Source organism: Diadema antillarum, unplaced genomic scaffold (assembly GCF_040938485.1).
Source record: "Diadema antillarum isolate AM-2024a unplaced genomic scaffold, OU_Dant_1.0 seq00000523_RagTag, whole genome shotgun sequence".
NCBI lineage: Eukaryota > Metazoa > Echinodermata > Echinoidea > Diadematoida > Diadematidae > Diadema > Diadema antillarum.
The window spans coordinates 1,534,753-1,556,168 of record NW_027271475.1 but is presented as its reverse complement, the minus strand read 5'-3'; the positions used below and the strand labels follow the sequence as shown (position 1 = coordinate 1,556,168).

At 40.5% G+C, this 21,416-nt stretch overlaps 2 protein-coding genes across 2 annotated transcripts; one reads left to right on the top strand and one right to left on the bottom strand.

The window, feature by feature from the left end:
* Positions 1–823: 823 nt before the first annotated feature.
* Positions 824–3,010, bottom strand: LOC139734334 (uncharacterized). The gene has a single exon (XM_071645127.1). It carries the CDS (start codon positions 1,878–1,880, stop codon positions 939–941), a length of 942 nt encoding a protein of 313 aa, XP_071501228.1. The 5' UTR covers positions 1,881–3,010; the 3' UTR covers positions 824–938.
* Positions 3,011–12,818: 9,808 nt separating this feature from the next.
* On the top strand, positions 12,819–19,944 carry LOC139734333 (sorting nexin-12-like). Its single transcript, XM_071645126.1, has 4 exons — positions 12,819–13,010; positions 16,218–16,313; positions 17,487–17,614; positions 19,443–19,944. Exons 1-4 carry the CDS (start codon positions 12,840–12,842, stop codon positions 19,546–19,548), a joined length of 501 nt encoding a protein of 166 aa, XP_071501227.1. The 5' UTR covers positions 12,819–12,839; the 3' UTR covers positions 19,549–19,944.
* Positions 19,945–21,416: the final 1,472 nt, after the last annotated feature.

Here is a 21,416-nt window from a genome sequence, read left to right as displayed (position 1 = left end):
TTGGAAGGACTGGGCCGCATTCCGCAGACCAAACGGCATGCGAGTGAACTCAAACATCCCAAATGGTGTGGTGATGGCAGTCTTTGGGACGTCGTCTGGGTGAACTGGGATTTGGTGGTATGCACGAACCAAGTCTATCTTAGTGAAGATGGACTTGCCTTGGAGTTGGGCAGTAAAGTCGTGCAGATGGGGAATTGGGTACTGGTCTGGTATCGTCCTGGCGTTGAGGGCGCGATAATCCCCGCACGGTCGCCAGTCTCCCGGGGTTTTCTTGGGCACCATGTGTAGTGGGGATGACCAGTTGCTGCTGGAGGGACGGATGATACCCAGCTCTAACATGTGTTCAAATTCTGCCTTGGCGATGGCGAGGCGGTCTGCTGCCAAGCGACGTGGTCGGGCTGCCACGGGGGGTCCACGGGTAACTATGTGGTGAGTTACCGAATGTTTCACGGCCTTCTGATCATAGGTAGGGCGAGTGATAGGATACTGTTGGACGATAGTATCATACCTATGATCGTCCGGCCGAGAGAACATCGGGCTCACGATGGAGGGAGAGTTGTGGGCGCAGACACCATTGACAGAAAGGTGTGTAGTGGAGTCAATGAGCTTGTGGTGTTTGACATCCACTAACAAACCAAAATGTCGCAAGAAATCTGCCCCGATGATGGGTGTAGGCACATCTGCTAGGATGAAAATCCATCGAAAGGTGCGACGGAGACCAAAATCGAGCGTGAGTGAGCGCTCTCCATAAGTGGTGATAGAAGACTTGTTCACCGCCTGTAGATGAAATGTGGGCGAAGAATTAGTCTTATCACCTGCTGAAGGAGGAAGGACGCTGACTTCAGCTCCAGTGTCGACTAAAAAGCGTGTGCCGTGTTGTCTATCTGTGATGTAAAATAGGCGACCTGTTGTATCACTGCCAGAGGGACTCGTCGCCGCTAATCTCTGGCTGGGCCGTTTCCCTGCTGTTGTGGTGGATGCGGCTTTTGTTTGCGCCGCGAACAGGGTGAGCGACACTGCTGGGCGTCATCGCCGAACTTCCAGTGGTAGTAACACTCACTACCGGCGTGGCGCTGTTTAGAGTCGGCTCGCTTCCGTGAAGAACCACGCGACCCGCTTCCACGGCCGCGGTTGCTGCCTCGGGAACGCTGGCGCCCACGCTCGTCGAGACGGGAAGCTATCGCGTACACCTGTGTCGTCAGCATGGCGACCTGTGCTGTGAGGTGCGCTACGGGATCTGCCGCCGGGGGACTGGGAGACGTCGGTGGGAGAGTAGCCGACGGAACGGGGAAAGACTGGGGCATGGACGGCGGAGCTGTCACTGTAGCGACCGATAGGGGTGTGGCGACCTCTATGATTTTGTCCGCCAATTCAGCGACCTGCTCAATAGAGACTTCCGTGGATGTGGAGGCCAAGATCTGCTGAACGTTGCGTGGTAAGCGCTGCAAGAACAGCTGTTTCAAGATGCTGTCTTCCAAGGTCGCGTCGCCGAGCAGCTGCTTCATACGACGCAGGAGTTGTGAAGGTTTGCGGTCGCCTAACTCCTCCGCTGTGAGTAACTGGTGGAGCCGCCGCTGCTCCGATACGGTCGTCCGCTTTATGAGCTCGGCCTTCACCTTGTCATACGCGTCGGTGGTGGGAGGGGAGATTATGAATTCTCTCACTTCCTGTGCGATCTCCGGCTGCAGGGAGGAGATTACGTATGCGAAACGCGTCTGCTGAGTAGTAATACTCCTGGTGACGAATTGCGCTTCCACCTGCGCGAACCAGAGTGCGGGATCGTTCGGCCAGAAGGGAGGGAGCTTGAGGCTAACCGCCGTGACCGCTGGCGTGGATGTCGCGGCAGCCGGGGTGGCGTTACCCTCGTCGCCGTCGGCCATTGTAGAAGTGAAGGAAGGAGGATGAGAAGACGTGAAGTCGGCCCTAAACAATCACGTCAGGGTCACCAATGTAGGTATTATTGGTACGGGCCTATGATGTAATACCTAACAATTACTCACCGAGTGGCTAACGGGACGACAGGGCTGAAGTAAGGTACCACCAGCAGGAATGGTAGCCGACCGTATGACAGTAGTGTATGGACTGTAGAAAACACCAGGGCACCAGTAGAGGTGAACAGTGTCCTTGAAATGGGTATTGCACTTCCCGAAATAATATGGACTAACTCCGAATGCACTTAGGGTGTCCGAAGACGACAGTGTCCCATGTAAATATGTACAAATGATCCAGCGACAGCGTGGAGTAGCCTCCGGGTGCCGCGGCTAGCACAAGCGAGGGTAGGATCCACCGCTGGAGCGCTGGGTCGAAGAACTGCGAGGTCCCTGATAGAGTCTGCACACCACCGACAGCACGCTAGCAGGACCGATGCAGCGATGTAACGACGCGAATCGCGTTGAATGCAGCTACACAGAAAATCCCCAGGTTGGAGTGTAGAGCATGAAGAAAGGGCGAGTCGCGATATAAAAAGGAGCGAATGTCGCGAGGTATGAAATCCAAGGAAGTGTAATATTCCGTATGAAATGTAATAATCCGTAAGAAATGACAGTCCACGGCGCGAGGTATCATGCGCGAGAAAAGGCGTGGGAAGTAATATACGGACGTGATATGCGGACGTGAGTGACTCCAACGATTAGAACGTGCTCTCAGGATGAAAGCTAATCGTGAAGTGAGGAAGCGTGGAAAATGAAACAGCGTGATCGGAGAAAACGTGTCACGGACAGGAGCTTTGAGAGTGGTAATTGGCTGATGAAGGTGTACAGCTCGCCACTAATTGGTAGCTTGTTTCCGTGACAGCAAAACAAGGGGTGTGTTTATGAAAATCCGACTACTGTTGGAATGTGAAATACGCGTACCTCGGCACGATGACAAAGGCGGAGAATGTAGTGCGCACCTGTCATGTGTCGGCGCACAAAGAAAAGTTCGCGTGGATGTTGACAAAATACTGGGGTCGCCAGACAGCGTAATTTACAACAGCCAGAATGCCAGACAATATGATACATAGTAGAAAACCGCTACAGGTTCTACCGAGGTAGGGCTTACTCTAAGTCTAACTGTAAAAGTCTAACCGTTAGTCTAAACAAGTCTCACAACCGTTGGCGTTAATTGTAGGCCCTACTCATTTATTCTATTCCAACTAGAACAGCATTAACACGAAATAGGTCTACTATTACTAACGGGTTAGGCCCAACTAGTATTAGTAGATAGTCTAGAACTCCGGTTAGGTCCCCACTCACCCTTCACCGCTATAGCTGGGGACTTCTTTCAACCTCCATAGACTTTGCGCATTAGTGGAGACACACACGCAGAATGAGAGGGGACCGATATCACGATTTAGCCCTAGAACGTAGTAGAAGCAGAACCTAGACCACTGTTAAACATCTAGGGCCTACATTGAACGGTTTTCCAGGATAAGCTATATCCTAGGGCCTAGGTCCGGTTCTCATTGCGGTACTATAGACCTAAAGTTAGGCCTACAGTGCAGTGGTATGAACTCTACATGGACTACAAGCATAGCATCATGCACACAGAGATGATCACTGTAAAGTATGTAGAGGGAAACGTCTGGTCGAGTTTAGACCACGGTTAGAGATCGACGTATATAAAGCTGTGCTATAATTAACCCTATTTTAACTGGGGGGGGGGGGGGGGGGTCAAATTGGCCCCCTTCTCGACATTTCACGCCACGATTCCGCAACGCGCAAAGATTTTGCCGCGTCATTTCATGACTTTTTTTCATTGAAGTCTCCCGCATATTTTGAGACCAAATTTGCGATGTCCGGGTACACCGTTTTGAAGTTACCTGGTACGCAATGTTTTGCATAATGCATGTCAACCTGAAAACAGCTCAAATTCATGATTTCTGTGCAAATCCTATGCAAATTGTGGTTTGTTTGTTTGTTTGTTTTTTTGTTTAATTGATATAAATTAGATTATTTCAAATTTTAACCATTGAAATTAATCAATTCTAATGTAGATAAGCTTGAAAAAGTGCCTGCAACAAATTTTGGGAAAAAAAACCAAACAAACAATGGAAAACAAAAGATCGAAAAAACAGTGAAATACATGAAAAATTAACAAAACAATAAAAAACAAAAGAAACTGATTTTGACTGCGCTATTTTTTTAAAAGAAAATTGTGTGATGTGTCTTGAGGAACTCTGACACAAAAATTTAGCAATCCTTCAGTCTTTTTGTTGGAGTTATATGTAAAAATATAATTTCATGCATAAATTTGCATAGTTAATTTATTCAAAAATATAAAATCAACATTTTTTCTATTGTATGACCGTGTAATCTTGTAGTTGACATCCGGCTCTATTTTCAGGCAAAATTTTGCGGCGATCGCGCGATCGGCGGCAGAGATCTGAAGGGGGGGTCAAATTGACCCCCCCCCCCCCCCCCGTAAAAACTTGGTCTCCAATAGCCCAGTTGAAATAGGGTTAATGCAGTAGACTAGAAGCGTCTAGAAACTCTACATTGCTATTGAGTCGACAGCCGAATCACTGACACTGTGTTGCCAGAAGGTGATCTCAATTGATACGGTAATAAAAAAAAATGGTGAAATTTGGTGATTTATATAATTGTGATGACCTATGTAGTAAAAAGGACTTTTATTTGCCACCACATTCGAGCATCCACATAGCTGGGAGAATACCATAGTGCTATTGCACTCCCACGTCATGTGTGGCAATCATAAGAAATACGATGCATGCACTGTTAAGTGTTAGTCCACTGTGACATCACACTTCTAGCTGAAGATCAACGTGCTCACACATCATGGAGATCGATCCCCCTTTTAGCAGACGACAACGGGTACTATATTTGAACATTGTTTTTTATGAAAATTACAGGTGACCTTAGGCATTGAAATTTGGCAGAGATCATCTTGGGTCTTTCTAAATATGCTGATCGATGTAGCTAAAAAGTAATTTCTAGCTTTTCTATTGATGCACACTTAGTATTTGTGTGGACAAAACGGAACTGCATATTGTCTTGTGGAGATGAGTTCTAAATCCATTTCTGAACATTGTGTTTTCATGCTTTCCTCCAGATAAAAAGACGTAACATGACAGTTCTTCGGGAGTGATGGTGATTTAAAGGAACTCGGTATAGGGGTCATCATTTGGAGAACGAAGACAGATTGATAGCTGTACAGTCTCTGTCACACCACGAGGGTGCAGATCACCAGATTGAAGAAGTACATGTAACAGATGTGGCCAACGACTAGCCATTGAATGCAGGGTTGACGAATGCTGGAAACACCGGGCCAACATCAGCGAAGGAGCCTCTGAGATATGGACTTCCATTGCACTAACCCTGCTGTAAGCTATTCTGTTGTTTTCCACGATGATTAATGAAGGGAGACTAGTTTGAAATTGATTCACATTTATTTTACATTCTAGAGTCTCAGTAATTACATAAGAGGCTACATTAAGAGACTGAAAGCTTTGTTGGTTTTGTTTTGTTTGAAGAAATGATTTTCAAGTATTAATTATTCTTCATGGAGCAGTTTTGGAGCTGTCCTTCTCTCTGAAAATGAAAGCCTTGAGAGGTTAGTACTCGTATTTAAGAAAAATGTGTACTTGCTGTATCGACAGAAGTGAAAACATGTTATGGTCAGTCTTGAGTTGTGTAAGTAGAGCTGAACGTTGCTTATGGCAAATATGTATATTAAATGATTTTGCACTTCAAGTTTATAATGTAAACTGGAGGGACCTATTATCCTCATGCCATAATTTGTATGATTTGTAAAACCTTTAAATTTTACTTATTTGCCCAGGAATTCAACACACACATCACTCCAAGGGGGAGGAGATACTTCAATAGCTGATGGAAGGAGTTCTGACTGAGCACTCCAAGGAGACACCTGCTTATCCAGATCATCGTAGCATATTTCTTGTTGATAATGGAAGCAGAAAACTGTACAGCGTAAGTTCAATTGTTTGAATACTGGTCTGGAAAACCAGTTTCCCATTGTCATGTCTTGTACTATACATTTCCATGCAATATAGCACCATCTAATTTGCCTGTTCACTTTTGTTTTTGTCTTCTCAAATATAGAGAATACCAGTCTAAAATGTGCCCCCCCCCCAAAAAAAAAAAAAAAAAAAAAAAAAAATGAAGGGACCGGTAAGTATAACGTTGTAAATGAAGTGATGGTTATAGATTTAAAAATTAAGACTGATATACTTGTATGAAACATGTAAACAGAGTGTACCTACAAGACTCCGCGCTGACTTATTGTCTTGGTAGCCCCATTGGGCCACATGTAAATGATAATAGTCCTAATACTTATGATATAATTATAATAATGATGAATAAAAAAATGGAAATTGATTTGCCATAAAGTTCGATGGATAATCACATCTTGTATTTTTCTACTAACTGTGCACATCCACACTTAACCCATCTGCATGAAATTTTCATTTGTATTAACTGATATTTGGTGTAAGAAGCACATGAATAAATGTACTTGAAACAGCGGTACTGAATAGCAATAGAAATTAATGCCAAGAAAAAAAAACATGAAAATAAAAGATTGAAATGAGGTCAATTTTTTGATGATATATATTTGCTTCGTAGAATATGATTAACATTCTTCTTGCTTCCTTTTTAAATTCAGATACCCAAGTAGTGAGCAAAAAGACGCGTTGAAGCCAAGGCAGTTGCGATGCAGTACCCCACTTTGTGAGACACCACACAAGGTGCACAAGGATATGTAAGTTTATACTCATAAGTTTATGTGATCTACAACTTTTTAGCCCTCTTTAGCAGAAAGCTTAAGTGACATACATGGTATCTTATTCATCTAGCTTGCAAAAACTTGAACATTTTCAACTTTTCTCCAGAGATAGTGGACAGAATTCAACCATACTAGGAGTTGATCATAGGGGGCAAGGACCCAAAGTTGTTCAGGATATGGTCATGAGCCCCCCCCCCCCCCCCCCCCCAAAAAAAAAAAAAAAAAAAAAAAATGGCCTTTACAGGGAAATTAATTGCATCTATGTCTTAATTAAATAATTGGGCAAATATACAGGCAATGTGGGGGCTTTTGATAATCTTTGATGTACATGTTCATAGATGTCTAATAAATTTTGTGTGCAGATTGGTCTGATTCCATGACTTAGGTTGGATGTACGTAAACTCCAGCGTAACGTAATGTAACGTAAGCTCCAACATGCCAGTTGCGCCGTTCATTTATTATAAACCTATTCTCGTTTTCTTCCATAAGAATGCCACTACATGTATTTCTACTGCTATCAGATCTTCATCAGTTATAGTCAACTCTGTGCCAAAGTGAAATTTGTTGAGACTCAAGAAAAAGCTTTGACCTACAATGCATTCTTATATTTCAGGAGTACCTGTATGACAAGGATCTCGGGATTCATTGAGTATCGTTTGGAGACCTTGAGGAGCTATGACACCACTCATCAACTCAGGCAGAGAGAGAGTAGTTGCAGCTCCCACCAAGCCCCTGACCTGAACACAATTCCAACGTTAGATTAGAAGCCCAACGAGAAGAGACAGCTACCATCGGTGTATAGGCCCTACGTACATATCCTTGCTTTTTCCTCTTTTGAGATACATTAAATGCTCCTCTGAAGTTGGAACTTACATTCTTGTTGAAGAGTCAGCCTCATCAGGCTCATCTGTAGTTGAACATGAAGCTGTTACCAGGACGTACTGCAGCACTTCAACACTAAAAGTAGAACAGGGCTCGTCGATGAAAAGAGTTTGTTTTGAAACTTCAAGCTGCCCTGAAAACAACCTTATTATAGGGAAGATTTTATTTTCCCAAACAACTGGCAGTATTCACCAAATATTGTGATGACACAAAACGATCCAAATTCTGTATGTTCATCCATGCTTCCTTCCATGTGTCCATCTGTTACAGTTTCAGTAACTTTTTTGAACTTCAATCGTAACCAAACTTGGATAATAGGTGCACTATGGTAACTTTCCCCTTATGACACACTTTGAAGTCACATGACAGGATCAAAGCCTCAAAAGTCAAAAAACAAGGTCATTTGAGGTATAATTGTTAGTTTATTTTGGTTAACTGTTTCAAATTTTGTCAATTAGTGCTAGTTGATATTTAATTTGAATATTAGATGATCAAATATCAGTAACACAATAAACTGCCTTTAGTCAGAAACTGGCTTTCTGGTGAAAAAAAAAAATTGATCTATTTTTAGGACAGAGACTGGTCGATCCATGTACTGTTTTCAAAATGTGGTCTTAACAACTGCTAGTGAAGTGGGTAATGTTCATTGTGTGTATTTTAAACTCAACTGAGCCAAAGGCTTGAGTGAGCTATTGTGATCGATCGCTTTTTGTTCGTCATGCGTCATGCATAGACTTTTACATTTTCATCTTCTTCTCAAGAACTGGTGGGCGGATATCAACCAAACTTGGTGGGGATCATTCTTAGGGGGTAGGGACCAAAAGTTGTTCATGTAGAGCATGTGGCCCAGGGGGACAGCCCCAAGGGGAAAAAGGGGGTAATCTTTAAAAATCTTCTTCTCCAGACCCCAAAACAATGCAGTTAATATGTTATTTGTAGATCTATACATTTACCTATAAAGGATATAGTTTGTTCATGGAAAGACCCAAGTTTCGGTGGTGGGGGCCAAGGGGAAAAAACACATGTCCATCTTCTTCAAACCGGAGTCCAGATTTCAGTCAAACTTGGTTGGGATCATCCTTAGTGGGTAGGGTCCCAAGGTTGTTCATGTTGAGCATGTGGTCGAGGGGGGGGGGGGGGCAAGGGAAGATGGGAGAAACTTTTGTGCTCCAGATCCAAAAGCATTATAGGCAAGATATGGTGTATGTGGATATCTTTATAGGTGTAGAATATACGTTCATGACAATGCCTCAATACCTGCTGTGATAACCTCCTTGGAGCTCGGGGGGGGGGGGGGGGGGGGGGGGGGGGGGCAGAGGATAGGGCCCCCAAGAGAGGAAAAAAAAAATCTTGCTCTCCAGACCCGAAAGCTTTACAGTCAAGATACGTTTTAAGTAGATACCTTAAAGATAAAGAATATTCATGAAATGTTGTTCATGACAATACCTCGGAAAACCCCTTTGGACAGACTGTTTTGTGTACTAACATCGGTCTTGTACTAGTCTGATTTCATACCTTGATACCACCTTCAGAAATGCATCCTTTCTGTACAAAATGGCATGATATAAAAAGAAAGTCAAAATCTGAAATTTTTAGAGAATTTGTTCCGTTTGTTGTATTTTAGATCAGATTAATACATTACATGTACCTACATTTGTAATGGATGTTACATCACTGCAAGCCTCATTACATCTTATTCTTATGGACAGTAATGTGTTTGTGTGTGAAAGTTTATGAAACATACTCTGTAATAACGAAATTGTATAGGAACCACACACATTATCTCAATGAGTTATTACTATATGCCTATGTTATAATTATTTGTAAGAAAGCAACCAGAGTCAGATTTCTCTAATTAAATTCCAAACTACATGTACTGTACATTTAGTACACAATCCTTGGGAATGAATTTCTGCTTTAGTTTCAGACTTTGCCTTGCGGCTACTCCTTGACACAGATTTCGAGTTGTATAGCCACATATAATTTATATTTCTTAATACACTGTACAATAAAACATGCGTTATGAAGCTGAAATAATGAGAAGGATGAGAAGACTCAAATCATGTTTGTAGCCCATATTATACCAAAATTATGAATTATAATAAATTTGCTCTCATAGTGTTAAGTTGACTTGGTCATATGATTAAAGCTTTTGTGACTTGATTTGAGATAATTATCATTGAGAAATTTATAATGCATTTGGAGTTGGATTATTATACCTGTCCTAGCTGTAAGAAAAAACCAAAATCAACTGCCTAGTTCCTAGTATAGCAAAGTTATTCACATAATTAAAAAAATCGCTCCCATAGACTTTATGTGTACCGTTTCTCTCCCCTCTCCCCCTCACCTCCCCCGCACCTTCATCGTTTTTTTTTTTATTCTATCACTTGCCGTGTCACAATTTCATGTGCTTAATGAGCTCATATAACAATGAATCATAACATAATTTTTTTTTTTTTGGTCCACCCTTTTGGGTTGCAAGTTCACAACACATGGCCATTTATGGGTTCAATTTTATATAAATGTTGTATATAAGGAGATATGCAGTTGTAGAGCTCGACTCTTGATTTATTTCATGCTTCCCATTGTGCATTGAGTGTTTTTATGTAACCCTGTATATTCATATGTTTATTCAATGCTGCAATTCAATTTCTTTTCAATTATGTAAGATTCATTTGTGATATTCATGATGCCTACATTAATTTGCTGCATTCGTTGGGTGAATAAAATTTGAGATTTTTAACCTGATATTATTGCTTTTGTTTTAATGTATTTTCGTCACAGTTACATTATCTGCATACATGTAATTTCATTTCAGATTCATCTCCGAGACCTTGACTAGCTTTCGCTTGTCACGCATGCTGCACTAGGTTTGGTGAAAGCTAGTCAAAAGGGCCAGACCAGCAATAAGCTAGTCTAGCTGTTTGTACTAGCTCTATGTTAGTGTAACTTGACACCATCTACACTAGTTTAAAGCTAGTCGTTTTCTAGTCAAGCAGCAATGACTAGCCTTACTCAGCATAGTCCAGCATCCATTACAAGTCTCATGCTAGTCCAGCAGTCATGACTAGCATGGAAATCCAAAGCTAGTAACTTAGTTCAGCAGACATGACTAGCTTTGTGCTAGTCCAGCACTCTTTGACTATCTTTTGCCTAACTAGTCCAGCAATCACTACTAACATGATGAGTAGTTTTATGCTCATTACTAGCTTGATTTCCCTAGTCCAGCAGTGTTAACTAACATCATGACTAGCATTATGCAAGTCCAGAAGTCATTACTTGCCTTGGCTTACCAAGTCCAGTAGTCATTACTAACTTCACGGTAGTCCAATAAGCAAGTCAAGCTAGCATTACTAGAATAGCACTAGTCCAGGGTGACACCATCTGGACTAGCTTCTTATTAGTCCTGCCTACCAATTTAGGTTGTGTGTGTATAGCTGATGAAACCCGGAAGTGCCCCACCCAGTGGCGTATTAATCTAGGGAAACGGCGCCCGGGGCAAGCGCGAAAATTGCGCCCCTAATTTCTGAAAAAGTGTTCAACCCCAACCCCATCCCGGTAGGAGGCTTTAAACAAAGTCCACATGATATGTGATTTTCAAGCACTTAAAAGGGGTCTTTTGAGGGTGATTTAAATGTAATGAATTCTGACAAATTTTGGCGAGCGAGCGCAGCGAGCGAGCCGAAAATTTTTGTATGTCAGCTTACAAAACATAGAATTCTTGTTATTTTTTGCTTAATAAATCTTACAACTCTAATCAATATATAGTGACGGCCTAATAGATAACGATTTATACCAACAAACTGAGGACTTTAAAAGATACTCTAAATTAGTACGCGCGAGTGAGCCGAAATTTGTATATATTTCTGCGTCATCATCACGTTTTGTTCTTATCTTGTTTTATTTTTTTTGCGCCCCCCCCCCCCCCCCCGCATATTCGAAACCGTTGGTGCCTTCTTTTTTTTTTTTTTTCGTTTGTTGCGCTCCCAAGGAGTGGTGCCCGGGGCACGTGCCCCCCTTGCCCCCCCCCCCCCCCCCTAATTTTCGAAAACGTGGCGCCGGCCATGTAAAGGGCCCTCTCATTTTTTAAAACGTACCATCGACCCAGCTGTATACACAATGTTGACCCGCGATTGTCATCATAAGAGCTTTAAGTTGAATATGAAGAGTTTGCTCGTAAAAACCGATAAGTTCATATTTGCCAAAATGGAGATATTTGCGATTAAAGGTAAAAAAAAAATAAAGAGAATAATAAGAATATTTTTGCTTCTTTTGACCATAACTTCAAAAATGTACCTTTATATGTAGTGATCAATATATCATTTAAAAGGTATTATTTTGTATTTTATGACAGAGACCGTACTTCAAAATCTTCAAAAATGGACTTATCGGTTTTTGCGAACAGACTCTTCATATGAACGTCTCAAGAGAAATATAGTCTTTCTTCTCTATTTGATAAATTATCATATTTATATATCAATCTACATGACGTATGGAGGTAACTGCAGTGGCGGATCCAGGCGGGGCGCATCGTCCGGACGTGCCCCCCTTTAATTTTTGTAAAAAAATATAATGATGATAAATAAATAAAAAATGGGGGCGTGTGCGCCCCCTTTGATTTTATCAAGGCGCCCCTCCTTTACGGAATTCCTGGATCCCCCATGTAACCGGACAGATTTGTGAATTAAAATTCCTCAATAGAGTCGCAGAAGCTATATGACGATGGATCTTTTAAAAACACGGGACCTATTTAGGCTTTAAATTGTTGTCAACATTCCAACAATTCTATAATTGTGTTTTGAAATAATCCGCCTATGGCTTTCAAAATTAACTCAAAGATTGTTCCTGTATTTTTGACAAAAGATAACAGGACAACTCTACAAGTGGATTACTGTCCCAGTGACCATGTGTTATCTTCCAGTATCTGTTCGTAAATATAGCCCCGTGATAGAGAAGATTTCCAGCGTTAGTTTGGTTTAAAAAAACCAAAACAAAACCAAAAGAAAATGTACAAAAACAGTTAGGAGGGCTAGAGACCACCCCTTTTTGCATGCTTGCCCGTGGTGCGTTCATATTTGTAGGATGTGAAGCCATTTCAAGTAGGGTAGCGGTAGAGAAGTACAGTGCAGTGTACTGCAAAACGATCGTGATTTTTTTTTTTTTGATCGAAGTCGAGTATCGATTCTGCAGTTTGCTAAAGCAGGAAGGAACGAAACATGGCGTCGGATGATAGCAAAGCCGCTGACACTAGCCGTTTGGCTTCAAAGAGGCAAACCTTAGATGATGCTTATGCTGCCCCTGCAAATTTTCTTGAAATAGACGTTGCAAATCCACAAACACATGGTATAGGAAACAAGAGATACACCGACTATGAACTTCGAATGAGGGTGAGTGATGTTACTTTACAGTGTGTGCAACCCAATGGCAGTCGTACCGATCACTAGTAGTTACAGCAGCACGCGTAACTGCACACTGCACGTTGAGGTCGTGAGAAATTAGAAAGGAGGCGTCAACACGCAGGTAGTCCTACTGCATGTTGCAGCAATATGCATGCATGTACTGTCAGTGTGTGTGAATGAATGTTGGTGAGTGATTTGTTGAAGGTCCATCTCACTAACTAACACTAACACTGCAGTAACAGTCAGTTACGAGTCCTTAGACCAGAGGTGTATGATCGATAACAGCATGTTTTGTGGTCTTTTCTTTTGAAGCTCACCATTTTGTTTGATTTCGTAAACTATAAAAATATCCTCAAAGCTGATCTCTCTTCTCTGAATTATCATTGGTTTAAATTTCATTGTCAAGATTTCCATGTCAGACCTCAAAAAGAATAAATAAAAAGATGGTGTTGTGTTGTAGTCTGCCCTCCCACAATTCACAATATGAATAAATTACATTATCTGTAATCAAGCCCATGGTATTGAGAGTCTAATACATAATCATAATACGTGTATTTAATGTCGACTGAACACCATGGTATGGGGGCAACATCAGTTTGTGAAATATTGGGATTGGGTATGCAAGCAGTGTCACGATTTAGTGACCTCTTTCAGTGACTATTGAATTCGAAATAATCTATCAGAGTGAACAATTCCTGTTCAATCTCTATGATTGGTTGGATTGGATTTCTTTTAAAACATGTGTGCAGTCATTTCACTGTTCCAATCTCATTTCATGTACTCTACTACTCTGTGTCTCTAGCTTTATAATTAGCCGTTCGTTTCTTTGGATGTCTGCCAAATTTCACCTGTGAATCAGAATACACCTGTACCGGGTATCACACCATTTTGCCACTAATTGCTTTACATACCAGACACTGCCCACACAGGTTTAGAGTTTCTCACAATGATGTCGTTATGATATTTATGTAGAAACAAGTGCTTGTATTGAATATCAAGGAACACTGATGATATTATCACCACTTAGAGAGTACAAACTATGAATTATGGGTAAACTCTACAAAGGATGATATATTTCATACAGTGTACATCATGTATGGTGTGTGTGTGATCATTGTGATGTCACTATATTTCATACATATACTCTTCCACTGTGCATTAATCCCAGGCGATAATGCCTGGGATCATTTTCCGGTCAGTGTATAGGCATTTCTCACAGAATGTTGTCCCAGATGCGTATAACAGGGGATGGAAGGCCTTCCTTTCTGCGGGAGCTACATTGAATACTTCTTTCTCTAGCACCAACTCTAAATATATTTTCATTGAGACAAATGAGAAGCTTTATTTTGTAACGTGGAACATTTTAATTCTTATCTTTTGCATTTTCTGTCAGGGTTTCCCCATCACACTGCTGTATTCTCTGTATCTGCAGAATTTGTGGCCTTCTACATAGATCCTGTTCTTTCTAGTAAACCACCAGTAAACCAATCTGTTCCTTGTCTGGTCTCTTTGAGATGGCTACTGTTGCAATATTGGGTCTATTCCAGTCTTTGACAGTCCCATTGTAGGCCAGTACAACAGCAACCACAGAGTCAAGTACTTAGCTATGTGTCAAGAATTGGATGAAGAGTTGGTTTCCCCTAAAGCGTCCCATTATGAACAAACTTCCTATTTATTGATCCCTTCATCTGCCATCTTTATGTCCACCAAGTTGATTAACCCTTAACCCATTCCATACTGAATTCTGAAATCTCCATAGACTTAAAACACATGCCACCAGGTTCCCGTATGGAACAGGTTAAAATGCACTCGGTTACAACGAGAACTTGTCAAGCTTTCTCTTCAGCATTCAGAAATCCATCCAAATGTGACCAACCTAATAGTATAACTTGCAAGTCCACTCAGGCGTAGCAATGCACATTGTTCTTGTTGTTCACTCTGACAGGAAGGCCATGGTTACACAATTAGGGATTAGGGAGATTAGGTGAAAATCTCTATTCATGGGCAATTAGTTTCCAGACATCTGTGCCATTCAGGCAGAGAAAGTCACTTCAGTGTGCATGCCATTCCCCAAGCAAATCACAGTATGGGTTTATTGGCTGCTTGCATAATGAAACTGGACTTTCGTTTCTTTTGTGCGTGTGTGTGCATGCATACAATGTACTTTAATATGTCCGTGCTATTGTATCATGACCACAGTATCGCAGCACAACTTTTCTTGGTTGTATACATGTAATGCATTCCCCTCTAATCTGTACCGGTGATGAAGTCTGTCTTGTTTATGCCATGCTACATATACATGATTTATTCCAAGTTATCTCTTTAGTCCATTGCATGTACTGTTCCCTCTTTGCTTTACTGCTCTTCCTAATACATGAGAGTCATATAATACCCTGTACCTTTTAACTCATTGAAGACTGGCTGATTTTGCTACAACACACATTTCCCATAGACACTTGCCCGAGTATACTCGGGACTCGTCTTCAATGGGTTAACTCTCTCTTTGACAGTGTCTCAATCACAGAGGACTACATTATCCTCTTAGTATCATTTCCCAAGAATACTTTCTGTCAGTGCTTCCTTGATGTTCAAAGGTCAGTTATCATAATCAGTCTCTCTTGTTGTTGTTAAGCTATTCTCCAAAAAGTATGCATGACTAATTACCCAACAGAATGTACATTGAACATAATAATGTATGTACATGGTGTTTTTGTGTGTGTGTGTGTGTCTTTGTTTTTGCATATATTTATAAGAGACTTGAACAACATTCACTAAATTAACAACTCCTGAAAATGTTGCCGTGGAACTGTTTCCAGTCAAATACAAACTTTTGTCATGAAAGAGGATCAATAATTTCTCATTGTGACTGGAGTTCTCAATTACTAATTTAACCACTGGCAAAATTGTTCTACGAGTCCAAATAAAAATTTAGAAGTGAAGTGATGATTTTGGAAATGTGGAATGTTAGTTAAGGTCAGTTTCAATTGTGTGCTGCATGTGTATGTGCAATGCATTTCATGATGCATTGCACTTTCACTTTAATTGCATGCATGTCAGTTAAACTGAACCAATTTAGAACAGACCAACCGTGACTTGTTTACAAATATCTTGAATTACATTGTAAATTAGCATTGTTCACTACAAATCAACATTTAGTTTTATCTGATTTTTCTCCCCTTATAACCATTTCCACAGACAAATTTACCTGTATTTAAGCAAAAGGAATCCACAGTGAGGCGGAGATACAGTGATTTTGAATTCCTGAAGCAAGAACTAGAACGAGACAGCAAGGTAAGAAAGCCTTCATCTGGGCCCCATTTCATGAAAAGTTGATATGATAGCAACTCTTGCTGGAATGACAACTTACCATAGCAACAGCCAATCAGGAAGCTGGATTCTTGTCATTACCATGACAATTGCCATTTCAGCAAGAGTTGCTATCATATACATGTAAACTTTTTTTATGAAATGGGGCCAGGAGTTCTGTCAGAACTCTCAAAGTACAACAGTGAACATTTTCTCTGGTGTTGCAAAAAGCATAGAGCCTGGAGAAAGATTCACCTGACTAGATTCAAAAGAAGATGATATTATGTAGAGACTTGCACATCTTGCAGTGTACTCTGGTATGACGGGGCATGTTAGTGAATTCTGTTCTAACAGAAGTTTTAACATCAGGTCAGTTGTATCTTGTGATGTTATACATTAAGTATCAAAATCTGCCGGTACATGCTACAATGTTGCACATGTACTATTTAGCAGTTAAGGTAACAACAATGCCGCATATCGACTTGCTTGTTTCACAAAGTGCACGGGCAAGAAAGATTGACCAAATATGAAGTTTCTATGAGCTTATTTGTTTAAATTCAATTACTCTCTATAATGCATTATAAAATAATTATATCCTATAGCATCTTTAGGTACTTTTCACCTTTGTGGCATAAAGCTGTCAAAGCAATATAAGTGGAAGAATGTGGAATTTGAAATCCATGCCAATCTGTACTAGGCTACATCGTTAATACTAGAAAGTGCAGTCATGTTTACAAGTATATAATGTACAACCTTTGGGCTTGGAATATAAGTTATCAAGATTTGCATATACCTGAAGAAATTAAAATTATCACTGACTTGTTTATGGTGTACTATTATTTTTTTTTCTGTATGCTTGTGTTTGTATGTATACAAGAACAAGATAAAGAGAGAGAGAGTATGTGTGTGTGTATGTGTGTGTGTGTGTGTGTGTGGGTTTTAAATCAATGAACTTCATCTACAGCCTGATGCTGTGCATTAGTCATGACCTTTAGACCACATTAAATGTCATCTGGTCAAAACAAAACAAATAGACCCACAAACCAGCAAATTACATTTTGCCTTACTACATACTTGATACCCAATGGACTTTGTCTGCTCTCCACCAATGTTGGTGCAATGTCAATTGCAATATGTCACATCTCTCCTCTATTGCAGATTGTCGTGCCTCCATTACCAGGGAAAGCTCTCACCAAACAACTTCCATTTTTGAAGAAGGGAGATGGCATCTTTGAGGAGGAGTTTATTGAGGAGAGGAGACAACACTTAGAGGAGTTTATCAACAAGTAAGTTCCTTCAACTGATTGACAAATTGCCCTATATCGACATGAATAAGCACTGAATTAATCAGTGTTTTAGTAGTAGCCATGATAAAAAATCGAGCAGGATTTGAACCTACGACCTCCTGATCTGCAGACAGGCGCCATCTCCACTGGACTACCGAGCTTCCACTGGACTACGGAGCTTCCGCCCGACAGCAAGTGTTTTTTTTTTTTTTTATCATGGCTACTACTAAAACACTGATCAGTTCAGTGCTTATTTACGTTGATGTAGGGCAATTTGTCAATCAGTTGCAATGAAAATATCTCGAAGGAAGAATTTCATGAATTGGAATAAGTAAGTTCCTGTCCAGCCATTCACTCTATAACACCATGTGTATTTAGAAACTGTGTTTTTTTCCCAAAAATTTGCAAGTAGCCTGGTACATTGTATTCTCGAAATTGAAGTTTGCGAAAATATTGCCTTCCATGAGAGAAGGAATTTCACCGAAATGCAGTGCATAATCTGACTTTGCTAAGATTTCTCTCCAAAAGGGACATTCTTTCACTGTGATTCTTAATCGAGGACTCATCCACTTACAGAATTGTCTGTCACATCCCTGCTTATGAAATAATATGCTTGCGAAGTATGTGACATGTTCAGTACATAATCATGAATTTTCAAAGTTAAGGGTCCAAGGAGTTTGAAGCGTATACATGGAATTACAAGGTGTAATTTCAGGAAGGACTGTTTTGTGGAGGGATATGTGCTATGTATGTTATACTGTGAAGGCATATATCCAGAGACTCCAACCCCAAGCACCTTCTGATCTGGAGATTCTCCCGCCTGAAACCCCTAGCAAACGGGAGACTCCAAGTTGATGTGCGCGAAGGTTCCTCGCGGCCGGGGTCCAGGGCCCGCTTAAGGGCCCTGGAAGCTAGGCTTCTAGAAGCTCTTTCGTGCTATCTAAGGCCCGTCGAAAGCGGGAGAATTGGAGTCTCTGCATATCTGGTATCAAATGCGACAATTGTGAACTCTGTCATGTTTTGTCTGTCTCGAGTGATATTGAATATCAAAGTCAAAACAATTCTGTCTCATTTCTTGCAGTGTTGCTTTTGTTGTTTCACTGGGGTCAGCCAGTGTGAAGTTCCACAATAAATTGTATCACTCTGAGATAGAGGAATGAGGAAGCAAGTCTGAAGTCAAATGTTCATCTATTTATATCATTTGCTCTCATGTGTATGACAATTCAGCAATTCATCCCTTCTTTGATTATTTAGATTATGTATCATTTATTAAGTAAATATATTCTATTTTGTGTATTATTTTTATTACAATAATGTTGTGTAGTTACATTGTTTTGCCCCCCCCCCAAATATTTTTTCTAGTTGTGCATTTCACTTTATATAGAATGATATTGGTGTAATGGATATAAATGAATTAGAAAGTACTTTCTTCGTGCAGAGGAATTTTGAAGGTCAATCCTTGGTCACTAGAAAGGTCAATAAACTTAGATCGAGAGATTGCTTGAGAAGTAGAGGCATTCCAATCAATCGTGTGCAGCAGCGAAATTGCTCAAGATGGTGTGATTCATATTTCCATGCCAATTTCCATTTTCCTACATTACTGCATTTCCCATATTTTCCTTCATTACAATATCAACTTATTATTTATACCACATCTGTCAGTGGCCATTGTAGACAGGTGGCTGCTATAGATAGGGTCTTTAACATGACTTTTCTATGGAAGAAATTGAGTTTAGTGGTTTCATACGGCAGGTCGTTGCTATGGCAGGTTTGACTGTTCCACTTCTCATCATATCTGTTCCTTCTTGTCATTGTATCTCTTGCCCAGGATCGCTGGACATCCACTGGCACAGAACGAGAAGAGCCTTCACATGTTCCTGCAGGAACCAGTCATGGACAAGAACTACGTGCCCGGGAAAGTCAGGAACACGTAACATCAGATTCCTCACTACCCCGCGCACATTACTTCTCTACACACACTGTATACACAGCACCAACAAAATTACACATACTTGTATATGCTACTGATATGACTAGGGCATGATTTCATTTTCTCTTCTCATTTCTTTTTTTTTTTTTTAAACATATCTTATGATATCGGCTACTGCCAGTAAAGGGCCCTCTAGTGTTAACTAAACAGTGGTTGCCTGTGCTTTCGTATGAAAGTAATCCATTTCCTGCTTCTAAATGTTTAGATTATAAAACAAAGAAGCTAAGCATCATGGCTGATCAGCCTTGAGGAATAGTAATCCAGATTATCTGCTATGAATATAATATTTGACCTGCTTAGATCATGTGAATATGCCTTAAGTGAGAGCTAAGTCACAGTTAATGTTTTGTTTGTTTTGTGTCTGTAGATTTATTGACCACACAACATGGATTGTGTACGTTCTGCATAGTGTCTTCTGATTTTGCATTCAGCTAAATGACAACAAGCAGAATATTGCGGTTAACAACAGATGCTCAATGTCGAGATGCATTGTGAATAGGAGATTTGTTGTTCAGTGGTCTATTGTACATACCAAAACGTGATCGGCAACATTCTGTGAGATTGTTAAAAAAAGATATCAATCCTTCAGCCAATTCATTTTGTGCAAAGAGATGCTATGCCACATGTGTAGGTCTTATTCTAAGTACTATGAATCGATTTGAATAAGTATATTTTCAGTTATTTCTTTTCTTTCCTTTCGTTTTTGCTCCCAAGTTCGTGCAAGTGATTGAGCTAATGGTAGCTCACATTGTGCTCATGAAACTGCAGCAATTCGGGTGATACTCTATGAGTAGTCAAAGTATGAAATGCTGGGTTGCGTTAGTATGCCCTTGACAGCAAAGGAACCACATCCCTTGTGTTGTAACCGTAAATCCAGTAAAATATGTGCACTTACTACTGTATTCATTCACCCGTGGAAATGAAACTCCTTCAAAGCAGACAGAATTATTTATCTTGTACAATAGTGGTGTATTGGCTTACCTCCCACACTTTTTAATTCACACTTGTCCATTTTCTGTCTTTTTGTTATTACAGCAGAGAGATATCTTGTGTACTTTGAAATGTATCCTCATAGGCATTTGCTATTGATACAACTTCCAGTTATTCTCTGAATATCTTTTCTCAATGTAAATCACAAAGTCGAAACAACACAGTACAAAAGTATATGCCGTGAAATATCTAGACAGAACAAGTGATGACAAATATAAACAAATATAAAGGAGATAAGATCAAAATGGATAGGTCATGTGTGACCTAGTCAAAGAAAAAATATGTTATATTAATAGTTGTAAGTAGAACATTTGATCATGATCATTTGTTTGTTTGTTTTTTAATGAGGTCACATCTTGTGTTTCCTCACAACTGAATATGGTGTGACGGCATAAAGTACATGATCATGTTTATATGGCGTTGCGACGGAAATCTTGTTATAGCAGAGTTACCTAGGGTTCCTGTTGGTTTGTTTGTTTCCAAAACTATTCTGGATTTGACGGCACATTGCGTATGACTGCAAGCCCCCTGTTGGAAAGAATCAGAGTTTACAACAAGGCTGAGCAATTTGCAATTCACCAGAGAGGGACACTGGTATTCAGTTTGTAATCTAAACAGCTCTGCTTTTACTGGTACTCGAGAGGTCCAGTCCCAGTTCACACTGGAAAAGAGTGTTACATTTCAACTCAAGACTTCATTCACACTCCAAAACTGAGAGCATTTTCGACCTAATCACTCTTTGTAGGGTTTGCTCAGATTTGAGTGTATTGATAAAACCATCAGTGGTATTTTTCTTCCATTTTTTTTTTCCAATTTTATGAT

Excerpts from the sequence above, each read along its gene's own strand:
- LOC139734334 (XM_071645127.1), bottom strand. The coding sequence starts at position 1,880 with ATGGCCGACGGCGACGAGGGTAACGCCACCCCGGCTGCCGCGACATCC.
- LOC139734333 (XM_071645126.1), top strand. The coding sequence starts at position 12,840 with ATGGCGTCGGATGATAGCAAAGCCGCTGACACTAGCCGTTTGGCTTCA. Across the intron at positions 13,011-16,217 it reads ACTATGAACTTCGAATGAGG|ACAAATTTACCTGTATTTAA; the intron begins GTGAGTGATGTT and ends CCATTTCCACAG. Across the intron at positions 16,314-17,486 it reads AACTAGAACGAGACAGCAAG|ATTGTCGTGCCTCCATTACC; the intron begins GTAAGAAAGCCT and ends CCTCTATTGCAG.